The sequence below is a fragment of the Lontra canadensis genome, unplaced genomic scaffold (assembly GCF_010015895.1).
Source record: "Lontra canadensis isolate GAN:19392208 unplaced genomic scaffold, GSC_riverotter_1.0 scaffold55, whole genome shotgun sequence".
NCBI classification, from domain to species: domain Eukaryota; kingdom Metazoa; phylum Chordata; class Mammalia; order Carnivora; family Mustelidae; genus Lontra; species Lontra canadensis.
In genome coordinates, this window is record NW_022631049.1 from 4198577 (window position 1) to 4217580 (window position 19004).

Here is a 19004-nt window from a genome sequence, read left to right on the forward strand (position 1 = left end):
CTGCACACATGAATGTGAGCTAGTATCAATCAAGGGATGGTTTTCGATGCTGTTAGGGACCATGACAGGAAGTGCAGTCTCCTGCCTCCGGGTACCCTGGGGGGCAGAAGGCCATCCACCAAGTGCTCTCCTTTGGGGACCCACATCTGCCCTTCTGTAATTCACTTCGACAGGCATTTAACCATGTGCTTTGTGTTGGATCCTGTGCAGATTCCCAAGGATTCAAAAGATAACTGAAATACAGGTCTTATTCCCATGGAACTCATGATCTAATTCAGATCGAATTTCAACACTGTAATACAATATAGGAGGTGCTCAATAAATATCTTTTGAATGAGTAAATGATGCTTACCTTCAAATTTATTTTCATAAAAGACATGGCTATTTATATATTAAAGGAAAGAAATAGAGGTCAGAGCACCTCCAAGCCATCTCACCACAGAACAATTCGCTGCCACATTACAAGGCCTATAAGCTCCTAACCCTTGGTTCCCTGTGGGGCAAGTGAAATACTGACAAACAAGCACACAAATCACACATACTCTTAGAGCACATGGCAGAGGAAGGGAAGGCAGGAGGAAAAGACAAGAGGTTGCCAGGAAGCTACAAAAGATTCATCTAATCAGGACTTAACCTACTTCTAGGTCCTGACCCTCTGACAGAAGGTGTAATATCCAAAACTACATTGTGATTTAAAACTTTTTTCAGGGGCACCTGGGTGGCTCAGTCGTTAAGCATCTGCCTTTGGCTCAGGTCATGATCCAGGGTCACGGGATTGAGCCCCATATCAGGCTCCCTGCTCATCGGGGATCCTGCTTCTCCTTCTCCCGCTCCCCCTTGCTTGTGTTTCCTCTCAAGTTGTCTCTCTATCAAATAAATTAATTAAAAAAAACCACATTTTTTTTCAGATAATCATGATACAACTTACTCTAGGAACCATCAGCTGTACGGTGGAGTCTGTATTATTCTATTCTATACAGATACTGTAATCTAATTATCACCTTTCCCAGGCCAGGAAGTATGTGTCATTTGCCAACCCAGGCAACCAACCTCCATGTTAGGCCTCGTTAATATCGCTCTTGGAAAAATTTAAATCTCGAGTTAATGTTGGCAAACAAGGCAAGCCATTCAGAATCCAGCTTGTTGGCCCAAAGAAGCAACCACAACATTGCATGACATCAACTCCCCCAGGCAGTTTGTTTATGTAGCTCCCTATCTCTTACCCAGGTGCATTCAACAACATTGCTCACCGGTGTAGTTCAGTAAGTCGTATTTCTCCAGGAAAAAATAAGTGTGATTTCCTGAGTTGAATTCTAATTCCGAGGATTAGAAAAACAACATTTTTTGGTACGAAGGGAAAATTTTACACCTGTATAGATTAGGGGAAGATCTGGATAGAACTGAAACATTTTCATATGAAACAAACAAAATACGAGTTTTTGCTAAGAGTAGCCACAAATTAGAAGATCATTTGCAGGGATTATGGGTAGAAGTACAGAAAATAAACAAGGTGAATTAAAGTTTTATATTAATAGCGACAGATCAGAACAGAATACTTATGAGCCCCACTCTCTCTCCAAAACAAACAAAATCAAGTCTGGTTAGTATCATTCTGTGTATGAGACCTAAGTCTTACAATGTATGATGGAGGCTTTTATTATCGAATTCATCTCTATTGAAGAATTTACATTTCAGTCCTATTTTCTACATGCTAAAGGTTCTACAGCTAAACTATGAAGACCTCAGATCATCATAAATTAAAAAAAATCCCACACCAATGCGGACAGCATAACTTAAAAAAAATGCTAAGGAAAATGAGACGGTCTAAGTATCTGAATTTATGCTAAAACAAACAGATACTCAAACTTGTGGGGCAGCTGTCAGTTGCTAAAAGCACTGTACAGATTCTGTACAAATGCATCTTTTTAAATGACTGAACAGCTTCACGGTAAGATAATCGATTACTCCAAGATCTCGAAGCCCTGATGTGGGGGGGAATGGACATCACAAGACATTTGAGCTAATCGCCTCTCTGAAGCATTTATGTCGCCAGAGGACTTCCATTTTCCACACAGCATCATCACCCCTGTCCCCTGCTTGTCAAAGGCTGACTGCAGACACCACAGGCGTGCGGACCGGGAGAGCACCCATCCCCCCCAATAGCAGAGCACACACACTCCACAGCCACCATCTCTCGTCGGTCACTCCTATTGTAACCAACACGAGGGAGCGAGGGAGCGAGACACATAGAGCAGCCGCCCCTCGGCCATACGCGGCGCTGATGGCTGAAATGGCACTTACTGTTGATGCGAAAAAACCATTCCTCCCGGTTAGCGGCAGCTCCGAGTTCCCGGCTGCCTCTCCACCTCCCCGGCCGAGGCAGCCCCTCCCCCTGCGGCCGGCCGCTCCATCCCTGTACTCAGCATCCTCCGCTGCGGCCACCCTCCCGCAGGCTCCCGGCCACAAAGCAGCGCCCCCAGGAAGGCAGCCGACCTGCCTCCCCGCTCACTGCATGTTTTAATCTCCGTTTTCTCCCTTGCAATAAACAAGTATCTCCACTCCTTCCTCTCTCGAGCACACATACACACACGGTCTTTGTTCTGACGCTACAGGATTGCGATGCTGGGGGAAGAAAGTCACAGTGTTATCTTGGCTATGGGTTATTTATGAAGTGCTGTAAACCGAGGGAAGAAACATTCACATTTGGGGCATGGAAAAGAGGATTTCTGTTGTCTTCAAATCAAATTTGTTTCAGGTTTGAAAAAAAGGGTGAAATCGGAAGGCCCTGAGTGCAACAGGAATGCCTTCCTCGGGTCCTTCTGAAGAAGAAATTTCGGGCGGGGGGAGGGATTCTGCCCTGCCTTTTTAGCCCTGTGCATCTTGGTTTGGGAAGGCAGAGTTCATTGAGTCCATTCCTCTGCTTTTTTTTTTTTTTTTTTGGGGGGGGGGGGGAATATATCTATCTATCTTTTTTTTTAATTTTTTTTTTAAGATTTTATTTATTTATTTGACAGAGAGAGATCACAAGTAGATGGAGAGGCAGGCAGAGAGAGAGAGAGAGAGGGAAACAGGCTCCCTGCTGAGCAGAGAGCCCGATGCGGGATTCGATCCCAGGACCCTGAGATCATGACCTGAGCCGAAGGCAGCGGCTTAACCCACTGAGCCACCCAGGCGCCCTATATCTATCTATCTTATAATACAAATGGAGTTCAAGACTTTGCAGAGGAAGAAAATTTTGCAATTTTCCTTGTTAGCTCCTCCCAGGGTTTACCATAATGTCTCTGAAAATTTCTCCACATCCCTAACCCTGATTTCTCTAGGAGAGCCCAAGTGGCTGTTTACCAGAGCACCCGTGGTTTGTGTCCAGTCCCTTTTAGGCTCACTCTCAGCCTTATTTTAAGACTCAACAATATCAATCATTTCTCGTGGGTCCCTAAATCCCAACATTTAGTAATTATCACATCCATACCTTAAAAGACAGAGAACACATTCTACACCAGTGAAATCAGGGAGTGCAGATTTAGAAACACTTCCCCCAAATGCAACATCTAACTTGTGCTCAGGTACTTAACTGTTACTGGGACCTGCTAAACACGGTCCCCAAAGCCTAGCATACTGGGCCTGCTGATGCTGCTGGGTGCCACTGTCCCCTGAGCACACTGGTGGCTGCAGTCTCCTCGAGGAAGTACCCCAACCCTCAGCAAAGCATTTCTGCAGGCTCCAGGAGCAGCAACCCCATACTCCAGAGGTGCAAGGATCAGGCTGGTCAGAAGAAAAATGGAAGTGGGGAGGCCAACCTCACATCTGGCTCTCCCTGTGCTAAAATCTCTAAGCCCTTCCAATCCTACTGGCTCAGGATTCAACTCTATGACTAGTAACAACTAGTAACAACTAGCAAGTCAACTCTATGACTAGCAGCATTGTCTGGTCTCCCAAAATAACCTTGAGAAAATACAGATAAAAAGACAGCAATGAAAAACTTTATCAATTAAAAAGGCACACATCTCCCTGCCCATTCTGCAAGGGACAGAAAAACAATCCCAACATGCAGTTGTCATGGTAATAACTGCTGAGTTTAAATGACAACATTTTAACTGCTACTATTATACAACAGGGGGGCTTTTCATATTGGTAGGTGAAATGTGAAAATTATGCTTAGTTGAAAAGTTTCTTTTCATGTCCCTGACCCTTCTGATGGTGAGACAACTATCTAGTCTAACAGGGAGGGATCCTATGGCAGCATGTCTGAGTAAGTCCCTCCTTCCAACACTGGCCCAATGGTGCCAGGTCTCTACCATTTAGAGAAATGAAGGCGAAAGGGAAAAACGTTGATGACATTTTTACATTAAAACAAAACAAAACAAAAAAACCATGTTCCTTTTTCAGTAATGAACATTAGAAAATACAGAGAGGCCCAAAGAAAATTACAATCATCAATGATGTCAACACCAAAAGATACCCAAACATTCTGGAGTAAGTCTTTCCACTCAGCTGTCCCATCTGTTTTAGGCACGGACACCAATGACCAGATCATTCATACATATTGCTAGAGTCTTTAAAAAAGAGGCTCCACTCCCCTTGGCCCATTGGCCCCATATCTCTGAAGAGGCTCCACAACCAGCCAGAGTGACTTACCAAAGAAACACACTGGCTTGTGGCCACAGGGCTCCTGCTACACAGGACAGAGCGAAGGCTGTGATTAATGAATGGGGAGGGGGTTCTGGGAAACAAAAGTAGATGGATTTTTAGGGAGTCCAACTACTGGGTTTCTGAAATCAAAGTAGGCACAGGTGAGCAGTGTCAGACTGAGTCTTCCTCTGGGAGGAGTCCCACTGAGGGCAGGACACTGGGGAGGTGTGTGTATGGGGGGCAGGACCCTTTTTTTCAGACCCCTGGTTTCTGCTAGCTAAAGCAAGTGAACTTGGCATCTTTTGTCCCTCATCCAACATCCTGCGCCCAAAGTGCTCCCACTAATAGGTAACCTACCTACCCCCTCTAAAACAGAGGATGAAACAGGCTGGTAGTTCTGAGAACTTCTTTAGTTGTCTCTCCTGCATTCACATTTTGTGGGGTCCGTTTTCAAAGATATTATCTAAGAGAACAAGGGGAAGGAGGAGCTAAAAGCTATAATAAATTTTAAACAAAAATTTTAAGGAGACTTATTTTTTAAACGAGATTTTATTTAGTTGAGAGAGAACTAACATGCAAATGGAGTGGGGGAAGGAGCAAAGGGAGAGAGACCAGCAGAATCCGCATTGAATGCAGAGCCCAGCAACGTGGGGCTTGATCGCAGGACACTGAGATAATGACCTGAGCCAAAAATGAGGAGTTAGCCACTCAACTGACTAAGCCACCTAGGCAAGCCTTAAAATATTTTACTTTTAAGTAGCCTCTGCTCCCTATATGGGGCTTGAACTTACAACCCCAAGATCAAGAGTTGCAAGCTCTACCCAATAAGCCAAGCCTGGTGCCCCTATAGCTACAATTAAAAAGAAAAAAAAAAGTTAACTTTCTTCATTTAGTTTGTCAATTAAGCATAGCAGCATATAATTAATATTTGTCTTCAGATCAGACTGGGTTCTAGAATAATCACACCATTTACCAAAAAATATACAGTGCTTCCAGTGGCCTTTCTGGGGGTCTGAGTGGCTCGGTTGGGTGTCCAACTCTTGGTTTTGGCTTAGGTCATGATCTCAGGATTATGGGATCCAGCCCTGCGCTGGGCTCTGCATTCAGTGCAGAGTCTCCTTGTCCCTCTCCCTCTGTTCCTTCCCCAACTCATACTCTCTCTAAAATAAAATAAAATCTTTAAAAAAAAAAAAATCTCTCCCCCCAAACAACCCCTCTCCCCAAAACAAATGGCCATTCTGTTGATGAAATGAATAGCATATTTTAAAAAGATTTTTATTTATTTATATGACAGACCTCGAGTGAGCACAAGCAGAGAGAGCAGCAGGGAGGGGGAACGGGAGAGCAGGCTTTCCGCTGAGCAGGGACCCCCCCCCCAAAGTGGGGCTGGATCCCAGGACCTTGAGATCATGACCTGAGCCAAAGGCAGACGCTTAACCAGCTGAGCCACTCGGGCGTCCAAAAACAGCATGTTTTTTTTAAGAGTTGAGATGTTACAAATACAAGCTGCCCAAGGCCCACGAGAATCGCTATAAGCCCCTGCAGCAATTCCGAGGGAGAGCCAGGTACTGTAAATTCTGATGTCTACACCAGGGCCCATGTAACCATATGTGAGGAATCAACATTAAGACTGACTCAGGCTCCCCTGCTCCCTTCTTTGATTAGTTGGTTATTTCGGGAACTGTAGCCCTCCGGCTCTCTGCTTTGATTTTATAAAAGCTGAAGAACACTTTACAAGGAGAGGAAGAACTATGGTCTGGGTCTGAGCTTGCCCTGCTCGTCTGTTACATACAACCATGGTGAACCGCGCCAGAGGCTAACAGTGTGTGTGGCCGGACGGACCCATCACCGTCCTGCTTCCTCCGCCACGTTCTCGTGCAGGGTTTATCAACAAGGAGACCGGGGCTCACAGGGGGCCCAAGACTTGTTTGTAGCAGGTGGCAGGTCCAGCATCTGACTCATGGTGCAGCATGGTGACACTCTGCCCTGCTGCTCACTCTAGCTCTCTGTTCCGCCGACCAGCGCTGTGGCCAGTACCCAGGCACTTGGGAGAAATGCTCCTTCTCAGCCCCACCCAGACTTACAGAATCAGAAGCTCTGAGCCCAGCAACCCAGGTTTTCATGAGCCACTAGATTCTGTTGCACGTTTAAGCTTGAGAACCCATTGTTCTGGAGTAGACAGTACATTCCACACTGAGTTCTACATTTTAGAAAAATTCGAATAATCCACCTCAAAAAGGCCAGGTCTCAAAGGAGCCCAGGGCTCTTTAGATGCACAGTGGAGCAAGACAGCCCGCCCCTGGTGTCATCCCCACCCTGTGCAACAGAATCCCCTCTGCCCTGGGGTCAGTAATTTACCCTCTTTGACCTGCAGTGTGCCTCTCGCTAAAATCCAAGATACCGCCCTTGCAGGATTGTGGCGAGAAAGGAAAAGGATTTATACAAGGAACCTGACTTCCAAAACCAACAACACTGGTTTCCTCCTCTATCCATCCCATCACGAAGCCTACTACTTGAAATGGTCAGAAATTTAATGTTTTTAGGTAACCCTATCTCAATATTTTACCAAGTCTTCTGAAATTTACCTCTATTTTGCTGAGAACATGCCCAAAACAGGCCTTTAAAAAAACCTTTTTTTTCTTTTTCAATGACTAAACCTGACTTACTGAGGTCATAGACCTTTTTTTTTTTAAGATTTTATTTATTTATTTGACAGAGATCACAAGGAGGCAGAGAGGTGGGCAGAGAGAGAGGAAGGGAAGCAGGCTCCCTGCTGAGCAGAGAGCCCAATGCGGGGCTTGATCCCATGATTCTGATCTCCATCCCTGAGATCATGACCTGAGTCGAAGGCAGAGGCTTAACCCACTGAGCCACCCAGGCACCCTGAGGTCATAGACTTTTAAACACCATTCTAAACTTTGAAGTTAAATGCTTGGACTTAAAATCCTGAGGTCATAAGGCTCTTTACCTATGCAGGGTTTCCCTCCAAATTTTACTTACGAAATGCTGCGGCAGATACAGGGATGGAGCAGAACACCGTGAGGAGAGGGACGGTGAAATGGTGTCCAGAATTCTGTGGGCTAATGGCCTGTGCATCCTGCAGGACTATAGGTTCGGCTTGGTACCACTCAAACCTAAATTCTGCAGCCTGGGCCCCCACCCTCTTCCCCAGTGGCGATGCCTCTGTGTGAGACCCAGCATGTAATCAGTGTCAGAGATCAGACAAGGAGCTAATTCTACATGAGATTGATTGATAGCAGGTCCCAGCTTGCTGCCTCAATCCACAAATTCACCTGAAGGGCAAACTCAACTCGGAGTTTCTTAGGCTCTCAGCCATCTGTCTCACCTGGTTTTTGCTTTAAGGTAAGACAAGTTACTCCATTTTCAGTTTTGAGGGATTAGGCTCTCATTCACTCTACTCATTACAAACTAGAAGAGTCTGGGGTAGCAAGGAGGCAACACCAACTATGGGCTGAAACCCTGGTGGCCTCATGTGCTGGCTATGTAAGTATGGGCAAGTTACTTATCTTCAGTGTCTCAGTTTCCTTATCTATAAAATGGGCGCTAACAGTGTTTACCTTTCAGAATTACAAAGAGGACTACGTGAAATCGTACATAAAAAGCACATGGTCAAGAATATAGCTGGCAGCCAATATATTTCCTATTATTTCAACTCCTTACTTTGCCAATTGCTCCCTCAAAGACGACTAATGAAATTTCACTTGCTGTTTTAACTCTTTCCCACCAAAGAACTGGCTGAAGACAGGCAGCCAGAGAGAACAGAGGAAAGCAAAGAACCTATTAAACTCCAAAGTTACAGAACCAAAGCATGAATGATTAAAAACAGACTATGACTCTAGTCTTCAGGAAGCATAATCTAGACCTTCCTCCTGATGAGCCATAAACATGTCTGATGTCATCATACCGTCAATCAGTGCCAGGTGCCCAAGACAACTTAGGACATAAGGACAATGTCAACAACGACATACTAGACACAATTCATCCAACAGAAACGATCACATTCTTATGCACTGTAATGTTCATTTCAACAAGCATCCGAGGCACAGTTCTAAGCACTGGAAATAAGTCCAAGACACTGGTCTCACAGAGGAAAGATCGCTCAGTATTAGACATAATTGAGGGACTCCTCTCCCATTCAACAGACATGGTACTTTGTCTTAGAGTCTGAATAAGGACAATGAAAACAGCCACTCAGTAAATATTGGCTTCCATACGCTGGTCCTATGCCACATGCGAGACGTGCCATTTACCCTCACAGTGGTGCTGTTAAGACACTTTTTGCAGATTTGGAAACTGAGGCTTAGAAGGGTTAGGTACGACTTAAGTTTCTGCGACTCAAGTTTCTGTCATAAGTGAGTGAGAAGTCAGGACATGCTCAAAACCTGCGCTCTTAATCCTTATTTGGGTTACCGCCATGGATTTCTGTATTTTTTTTTTCCCAACTGGCACAAAAAGAAGTCGAATTCAGCCCAGCCTATGCTGCCAGGCAAATCATCCTAATATTTGTCTTCAGCAGGCCTTCAACTGCTAGAGAACCATGAATGACTCGGACTTGACTTACGAGGCCCAGTCTTCAGCTGAGTTTGAAGATCTTCTAAGCTTTAGCCCCAACCCACCTCTTTAGCTTGGTCTCCTCTATCTGAACCCACAGAGCTTTCCATCATTTCCTGGAAGATTTCCATGCTGCCCTATCTCTGTACCTTTTTTTTTTTTTTTTAAGATTTTTTAAAAATTTATTTTGAGAGAGAAGGTGAGAGAGTGAGAGAAAGCATGAGCAGGAGAAGAGGCAGAGGGAAAAGCAAACTCCCACTGAGCAGGGATCCTGATGTGGGACTTGATCCCTGGACCTCAGGATCATGACTTAGCTGAAGGCAGACGCTTAACAGACTGAGCCACCCAGGTGCCCCGGTGTACCTTTTTAAAAAAAATATTTTACTCATTTATCTGAGCAGGCAAGAGCATGAGCAGGGGGAGGGGCAGAGAGAGGTGGAGGGGCTCGATCCCAGGACCCCGGGATCATGACCTGAGCCAAAGACAGACGCTTAAGCGACTGAGTCACCCAGACGCCCATCTCCGTACCTTTCTGCTCACAATATACGTCTATCTGTGCTACCAGTAACATTCAAGGATCCCAACCTCTCATGCAGGACCATCTGGTAATACCCCTCTTCTGTAAGGCTCTTCCTAATCCCCACCCCCACTCCAGAAAGAAGAGCTCTGAGCTCTCAAACCACTTGGCTTTACAGCTGCTCCCATTAACGTAATTGACTCATCTTACTTCCTGTCAGTAAATTCTCACAGCACTTAACCTGGCGCCCTTGCTGATTGAATTGGGTTCACTTAGGGTTTACAGTAACAATGAGGTCAAAGAAATAAATGCCAAATTATTAAGAGTATCTTATTTTCATCACTCCCTAATTCTTCACTCTCCTTACAGGTTCTCCTGTGTATTCTACTTTGTATGTTATGAGAAAGACTCATCCGGCTGGTGTAAACACAGAACCACGTGTGTGGTCCCAGAACTGAGTGACCCGTTTTTTGTATGTCAGGTTGCACATAAAAAACACTTTGGTTGGGGTCTGTCTTTGGAGAGAGAATTTGAAGACAAAAGGTCCTTAAAAGCTTGGGGTGGCATCATCTTCATTAATTTGTGAAGGGAGATAAAATTATTGGTCTTATTTCTGATAAGGTTGTACTAGAGAATTTAACTTTGATTTGTGGCCACAGACATGTCTCTCCAATCCACATCTTAGGCCCAGATGTCCAGCTGGGCCTGGTGTGCTGAGCACATACATATGGAGGACCCCTGCCTTGAGTGTGCCAAAGCCCTGCAAGGAGGATGGTCAGGAACCTGCAGACCAGCATCTAGAAATCAGGCCTGCGTCCTGACCTACTTCATTTGCCACGTACCTGCAGCAACAGGCAGGCATAATTTTATTTGGGGGACATGCAAATCCTCAAGCAGAGTTAAATATTCTAAATAGTACCTCCTCAAGGATCTCTTCCCATATTAAATTTCTAACTCTCGCTGAAACCTAACTTGATATGAAATTTTAAGCTGAAAAAAAAAATTAAAGGGTCATATGCTAAAATACGATCTTCCTAAAATGTTGAGATAAGAATTTCCACTCATTTTTACCAAATTTTGCCTTTCTCTCTAAGCTTATAAAACGGCTGGATTGGGGCGCCTGGGTGGCTCAGTGGGTTAAAGCCTCTGCCTTCAGCTCAGGTCATGGTCTCAGGGTCCTGGGATCGAGCCCCGCATCCGGCTCTCTGCTCAGTGGGAAGCCTGCTTCCCCCTCTCCCTCTGCCTGCCTCTCTGCCTACTGGTGATGTCTGTCAAATAAATAAATAAAATCTTAAAAACAAACAAACAAACGGCTAGATTGCTTTAGGGGAAGACTGAGCTCAGTTTCTCCATCTGTGAAGTAACCACTGCACCTAGGAAAGAAGAACGACTCGCAGGCCATTTCTCACCTTGATCCGATGACATCAAAGAGGTGCTGCCAGCGGTCACTGACTTTGTTGAGCTTATCCTCGATCTCAGCCGCTCTTGTCTTGCTGCTGGCCTTAATCAGCTGGTCACCCATGTGCTTCAACTGTAACTTGTTTTCACTAAACAAGTTTATTTCTTCCATGCAGTCCTGGCAACGGCACCAAAACACAAAGCTTCAGTTACTACTGAAAACTCATTTCTTTCCCAATTACAAGCATACACCTGCCTCTTAAAATGAAGAAGTTCCAAAAACTTCTCACACCTGTGAATGCAACTTGTCAGTGAGTAGCTACAGTCAAACCACGCCCACTTGGCACATGTGTAATATGGAAGGCAGTCGTTACGGGTTTTGTTTGGTTTGGTTTTGAAAGGAGGCTCCGTGCCATGAGATGAAGACCTGAGCTGCCGGGTGACCCCCGTAGTTACTTTCTTCATTCAGTAGCCCTGGCTTCCCCTCCCAGAGTTGTTCAAATCTAACCTACTAGGTCACTGAGGATAATGTAGTATAACTAAATTAGCCTATAATATCACTATAATTCTTGGTGCGGATGACCGCACCAAGAACGGCAGCCCCCCTTTTTAAAGATTTTATTTATTTGAGAGAGTGAGTGAGCGAGAGCACCTGAGCATGGGCAGAGGCAGAAGGAGAAGCAGACTCCCCTGCTGAGCAGGGAGCCCAGCACAGGCCTCGATCTCAGGACCCTGGGATCATGCTCTGAGGCGATGGCAGATGCCCAATGGACTAATCCGCCCAGGTGCTCCAAGAATGCTCTTTCTGCCTTTCCCTGTGGCGCCTGGTGACCCTTTCAGAATTATAAGCCCAGTTGCTGTTCGCCCCGCCCCTTCAGCGAGGAACACGCCTTCACAGCGTGTTCTTCTTCAAGCAGAGAAGTCTGGTTGTGACACACGCTGGGGGTGTGAACCGAGAGAGCCAGACTTCCTGAGAGAAAGCCCAGCAAGCACCTTCCCTCACCCAAATGGTCCCACATCTCCCATCTCTCTGGGATCCTCACTTACCAGCTTTTCTTGAGAAGGAACAAGACAGTGAGAAAGGCTCTCATAGTTCTGAAAGGTTATTAGAACTAGATCTGTAACGTTATGCCACTCTGAGCCTGTAAGTGAGCGCGGAGAATTCCTAGGCAGTGGTGACTCCTACCCTGGGGGTACTCCTGCTTACCTTCTGTAACTTCTCAATCATTTCTTCAATACTAATATCTGCTGTCTGTAGAACTTTGTTTTCCATCTGCACCAGCCATGCGCACAGCTCTTTATTTTTTTCATTGAACACAATCCATGAGTTGAGTCTGTCTTCAATCTCCTGTTTGCGTACAGCCACCTGGAAATGAAAATGCGTTTGGAAGCTGAATACAGGCAGGAAGGAAAGCATTTCCTTTCCCTTCCCCTCATTAAAAAGAGTATGAATTTCATTCATCTTCATCAGTAACCCTACAGACTTATATCACTGTTTACCTAACACCTAGGGTTCAATATGGATAGTTATACCTTTGATAAATGCCAGAAAAAGCAACAAAATAAAGACCGTGTCCGAAGTGTAACTGACTGAAAGAATTCAGCTTTATCTAATGCATATCTATTATTACCAGGTTCTGTTAAAAATTAGAAACAGGGAAGGTTAGATAAATACATTAAAACATGCTCTGAGGCGATGGCAGATGCCCAATGGACTAATCCGCCCAGGTGCCCCAAGAATGCTCTTTCTGCCTTTCCCTGACCCGAATTTCTTCTAATTCCTGTTCTTTCAACATACATTTTTTTTAAAAGATTTTATTTATTAATTTGACAGAGAGAGATTATAAGTAGGCAGAGAGAGAGGCAGAGAGGAGGAAGCAGGCTCCCTATGGAGCAGAGAGCCCGATGTGGGGGCTCGATCCCAGGACCCTGAAACCATGACCTGACCTGAAGGCAGAGGCTTTAACCCACTGAGCCACCCAGCTGCCCCTCAACATACATTTACTGATGGCTTGCTACATGCTCATTTAAAGTTTTATGACCCAAATCTTTTTACCTGTTTAAAAACAATCAAGTCCTAATTCCTATTTAAGACCAATGTCCTGCCTATTTAACTTAAAATCTATTATCTAGATCATAACATAAATCTAACATTTGTAATGCAAATGGACTACAAAATTGGTTATTTCAATATTTTAGTGGTAGATTTCAAAAATAAAGCAAAAGAGGGGCACCTGTGTGGCTCAGTCAGCTAAGTATCTGCCCTTGGCTCAGGTCATGATCCCAGGGTCCTGGGATCGAGCCCCACATCGGGCTCCCCGCTCAGTAGGGAGCCTGCCTCTCCCCCTGGTTGTGCTCTCTCTCTCTTTCTGAAATCAACCAATCTTTAAAAAAAAAACAAAAAACAAAAAACAAAATAAAAAACAAATGCATATTGCTCTTTTAATCTAACTTTCCATTATGTACTACGGCTTTGGATGGAAACTATGGAAATGGAACCAAATACTCTTCTGTAGGAAGGAGGCTGACCCAAATAACCAAGAGTCCGTTACGCACGAGTAACCCCTATGTGGGCTTCCACAAAGGCTCTTCCCTCCTTAAAAGGTTCAAATGTACAACTTAAATATAAAGAATGCAAACCAGCCTTTCTAAACATACAAAAGTATTCTCAGCTCTAAAAAAATCTTTAGAATCTTCGAATTAAAAGAGTTCTGATAAAGTTTTAACCCCCTACTTTACAGATGGGGAAGCTAAGGTGTTAACTCCCAGAGGCTTTCCCGCTTTGGATAAGGAAACAGTGATCTTTTCAGAGGGAGACAAAAATACCTAACTAAGACTTTTACATCCACCAGCCAAATGCGTTCAGCAGGCTCAAAGAACTAGCCCTAAAAAAAAAAAAAAAAAAAAAAAACCAACAAGTTTTGTGTTTCATTCCTCAGGGCATCTATTTATCTTAGCTTTTTAAAATCCTGGCATTTCCTACAGCGTCACCCTGATTGGTTTCCTAATGGTAACAATTAGGAACATCTGGGCCCCAGTCTCTGCTTCCACCTTCGTTCCAGGATACTTTTCACATATCCTAAATATTTTCTTTTACGTAAAATATTAATAAAGATTATAAGAGGCCATTTACAATTACAGTTCGTTATGAATATTAAATACTAATGCCAAGAAAGGAAAATGATTTTACTTATATTAAAATGCACTCAAAAGCATCTGGATTTCAACTTAAAAAAAAACAACAACTCAACTTTTAAATATCTCTTAGTTCACAAAAATGAGATTAAGGAATTCGTTTTTCTTAGAATTCCATGTTCTTAAAACAAAGATCTATTTGAACCCATCAGTTCCCGTCTGTCACAAACATGTACCATATGGGACTATAACTGCGATCTCATTTTTAACAAGTAGAAGGGATCCACTGAGATACTAAATGAAGCTGATCATTTTTTTTAGAGTTTTGAGAAAAGCCAGCTGCACATGAACCCTGAGTTCTCAGATAAAACGGCCCTCTGTGGGGCACCAAAGAAGATGCCTGCTGTTTGTTGGGCCCAGTGAGATACTGCAAAGACACTGTCCTAAGGCCAGGACGAGACCTCTTAGCTGAAGTCCTGATTCTAATAGACATCGACCCAACAAACAGCAGAGTGCTCACCGCTGCTCGTCATGGCAATTCCCCCTTCCCCCCATTTAAGGTGAGTTTTTAAAAAAGCTTATTAAAAGTGTTACAAAGTACCAGCACGGAGCCCTGGAGAAACAAAGGGGCAAATCTGTTGTTACTCCAGGGTGCTGCCTTCTAAAGGAACAGCAGCCTGCCTGGGCTCCAGCTGAAAAGGGCCTCCCGTTCAATGAAATTAAGTCCCTTTCTACTTTGTCTGGCCTTGGGAGACATTTCAATAAACTCCACAACAGCCGTGCCCTGCAGTTAACTGACTTACTCTTAAGCAGAGGTCCTCCCATTGTCTGTGCAAATGCTCTGTTTGCTCCTCCAAAACCATCACATCTTCCACAAGAATGTGCTGGGTTAAGTCGGTCTTCATAGTGTGAAGTTCTTTCATGTTCTGAGTCCAGTTGCCCAAAGACTTCTCTAGCTCCTGCATTTAAACACAAGAAGTGGGGGGAAAATCAACTCAAGCTGCTGTTGTTTCCAAACCTGTAGGCTAATCCTTTGATTGGACTCTGGGGGAGGGGAGGTCCGGGGAAGGGGGCGGGACCTTCTGAATGAGAAACAGCCCAAGGCAGCCGCCACGCTGCTCCTGGGGATGGGTCGCTCTTCACCACCTTTTTCTCAAAAGAAAATTCTTTTCCACCTTTATTTTAATTTCCTCAGGTAGTTCAGATTTTTATATAATTAGTTCTGTTTTAAAATCACGTAGGTCTTTACCTATATTGAGAAGAAATTATTTTTGGAGTCTGGCAACAATCTTACATACACACCTTTAATTCTGAAACTATGTTACAAAAATGTTGTATAAAGTGATTTTTCCATCTTAAAAAACAAAACAAAACCCTAAGAGATGCACTGTTGCTGCTATGGCCATCGTAACAACAGTCTCTGCTCGAAGGGGATTATTCTGGTTAAGCTTCAGAAAGAATGAGTATAATGGAAGAAAAAAATAAATTCTTCCCTAATAACTGGCAGAACTTGGTTAGCAGAAAATCTCCCCTGGCTATGGAAACAATTATTATTTAAAATGTGTCAGATTTAAACCTTTTGAATTCTAGGACTTGAGAAAATTGCTTTCACAATAAGGGAGGTAAAAGGAAACAGCAGGAAGGAGGACTCAAGAGTCTTCCAGATTTGGCACATTTTAAGAATCTCGGCTCATACCTATCTATTGCAATAGAAAGAAGATTCTTTCATTTATATCAGAAGTAAATCCGAGGTGTGGCAACAATAAAAGTGTGTTAATTCTGATTGTTTTTCAGAGTTCTAAAGGCTACATTGGCAGGATTATATGGCTTGCTGACAAAAATTCAGATTTAAGGGGTGCCTGGGTGGCTCATTGGGCTAAGCCTCTGCCTTCGGCTCAGGTCTTGATCCCTGGGTCCTGGGATCGAGCCCTCCATCGGGCTCTCTGCTACTTGCCTACTCTGCCTACTTGCGATCTCTCTGTGTCAAATAAATAAATAAAATCTTAAAAATAAAATTCAGATTTAATAAAATGGCCCAGAGAATTCTCTTTCAAGGTTGCATGGATTCAGAAATGCCTTTATCAGAAGAGAAATCCTCACTTTAAACTCTTGTTACCTAGTTTCCCCCTCATGATTCTAGTAAAGTGGACGAGAACAGATTCTGTGTGGAACACTTTCACTAGCTACAGACTCACAGGTGGAGAGGTGCCACTCACGGACTTCAAACCAGAGACCCCCAAGATCGCTGACTTTCATGCAACATTCCCCGGTCCGGTCCAAGGCCTCGTTCACAAGTGCAGTCTCAGATGCCTGCACAGTAAGGACACCTGTTTCTGTTTTCCACAGCCAGGTTTAAATTATTTGGTTTGGATACTTGGTTTCCCCCTATGACTGAATATGGACTTTTTTTTTTATTTTTTAAGATTTAATTTATTTGTCAGAGAGAGAAAGAGCAGGCAGACACACAAGTGGGAGGCAGAGGGTCGGCAGGCAAAGGGAGAAGCAGGCTCCCCACTGAGCAAGGAGCCTGATATGGGACTCGATCCGATGACCCTAGGATCGGGATCTGAGCCAAAGGCAGACGCCTAACCGACTAAGCCATCTAGGCATTTGGAATATGGACATTTTTATAATTCTTAATAATTTATTAAGAATAATTCTTAATAAATATGCCAAATTACATCCTAAGAGGAATGACTACCTTTCTCCACATACTTTTTGGTGTTGAGTTTTATACATATATGTTTAGACAACTTTAATATATGTAATAATTAGTTATTTAAATTTGTATTTCTTTATTTCATCCTGATGCTTCCACAGATATATTTAGTTAATTCCTACTTACATTTTCACATCTCAGACACAAGGGTAACTCCTCAGAGGAGCTTTCTCGGACTCATCAGACAAGGCTGGGACCCCCGTTTTATGCTCTCACAGCTCCTGTCCTTTTCCCATCTAACACTCACCATGCTTACAATTATCCCCACACACACGTATCCAAGAGTGAGACCCTTTGGTTAACACCTGTCTCTTCAGTAGTCCAAACTGTCAGCTCCATTATGGGTCAGAGCTGTGACAACACTGCTTACCACCTACCATGATGCCTGGCGCATCCAAGTTCTCAGATGCAGAAATGCAGGATGGAAAGGAAAGCAATCTGGCAATGTCTTCAGAACTTTAAAATGTTCATAAAGTGACAAAAAGCAGGGAAATCAAAGAATATACAGAGCAAGGTCTACTGTGGAAGTTATTACAGCTCATCACCATTTGTACACACAGTTCAAAAAAATCATGCTTTGGTCTTTAAAATATTCCAGATTTGCTACCAAATCGTAACTGCAAAAGGACATGCCAGTTCTGTCGATTTTGCCTAAAAGGTTCCCACTTTACAGAGGATGTAAAATTTAGTTGTTTGACCACATGAAGGGAAGCCGTACAGTCCTTGCCTGGACTCGGACACAGCATGGCGGCATTAATTAACTCAGTTACCAGGGGGATTGTCAAGTCCCATTTTTCTACTTTACCATTTGGGTAAAAACAGGACCAAAAATGAATGTGTGTCTGTATAATTACTGGCCTGTATATGCACAGAAAATCTTTGGAAGAATACACAACAAATAGATAACACTGGGATGCCCAGGTGGTTCGTCAGTTGAGGACTGGCTCTTGGTTTCAGCTCAGGTCATGATCTCAGGGTTGTGAGATCGAGCCCCACACTGGGCTCTGTCCTCAGGACTGAGTCTGCTTTAGAGCCTCTCCCTCTACCCTTCCCCTATTACCCCCCCCCCGAAATAAATAAATACATCTTTAAAAAAAAATTTTTGTTCAGTGCCTGAATTAGAATTTAATACATGCTGAAGGACTCATAAATCTGTGGTGAAAGAAAAGATCCTTCTTTGAAGGTTACTGGAAAAATCAATGGCTTGGAATGAAACAATTAGATTAAACAAAAACAAAACACTGGTTCTGTGGAGAGGAACCGATGGGAGCATCTTCATGTATGCCTCTTGCATCTTCTGAATTTTGAAACATGTGACAGTATTATGAACTGAAAAATTATTTTAAAAATAAAAGTGTCCCCCGATTTCAATCACTGGACAAGTCTTATAAATACAGATGGCCACTAGGCCAATTTGGAACAATGAAAAGCTAGTATGTAATGAAGTGTTAGTCCATATGTCAACTTAAAATGTAATGAGAATGTCCTCTTCTGAGGAGGAGAGTGAAGCTCAGACTGGCCAAGTGGTTGGTAGATCTCTCCCAAGTGACTTGGGGATGATAAGCACCTTCCTAGACAGGCTTCGGGTTACTTGAGTTCTTTTTGGAGTATGGTCATGTGATTGACGAACTCAATGCTCTTGGTCTCTCTCCCCGATTTTTCCAGTGAGAGATAGAACACTGAGGCTGTGGAAGCTGAAAGGATCCCGCTGGAAGCTAAAGAGTGGGGCACTTGGGAAATATTATGCCTTCTTAAGAGTGTACAGTTCACATTCTGTACAGACTTTATAGAAGGAAACTCTGTGTGTCAACTGAGAGTATGACTCTGAATTATCTCCTCTGTCCCTGACATCTAGATCTACACCTAAAGATGCAGAGATCATAACAATGTTGAAAATTAGGGATAAGTAGGAATTTTTTTGACCTAATAAGATCATCACTAGCAAATACCATATTTAGTGGTAAAATGTCAGAATTATCTCTTTAAAATCAGGAATGACATGAGGAGCCACCTATCGGTTCTTCTACTCAAAAA

The 19004-nt window shown here is 43.7% G+C and overlaps 1 protein-coding gene across 1 annotated transcript in view; it reads right to left on the reverse strand.

Annotated features, from left to right (window-relative positions):
* Positions 1–19004, reverse strand: part of SYNE2 (spectrin repeat containing nuclear envelope protein 2) — a 332142-nt gene that overhangs the window by 27300 nt on the left and 285838 nt on the right. The window contains 3 exon segments of the mRNA XM_032875225.1: positions 11128–11294; positions 12324–12482; positions 15055–15210. Of these exon segments, the coding sequence (XP_032731116.1) occupies positions 11128–11294; positions 12324–12482; positions 15055–15210 (482 nt within the window).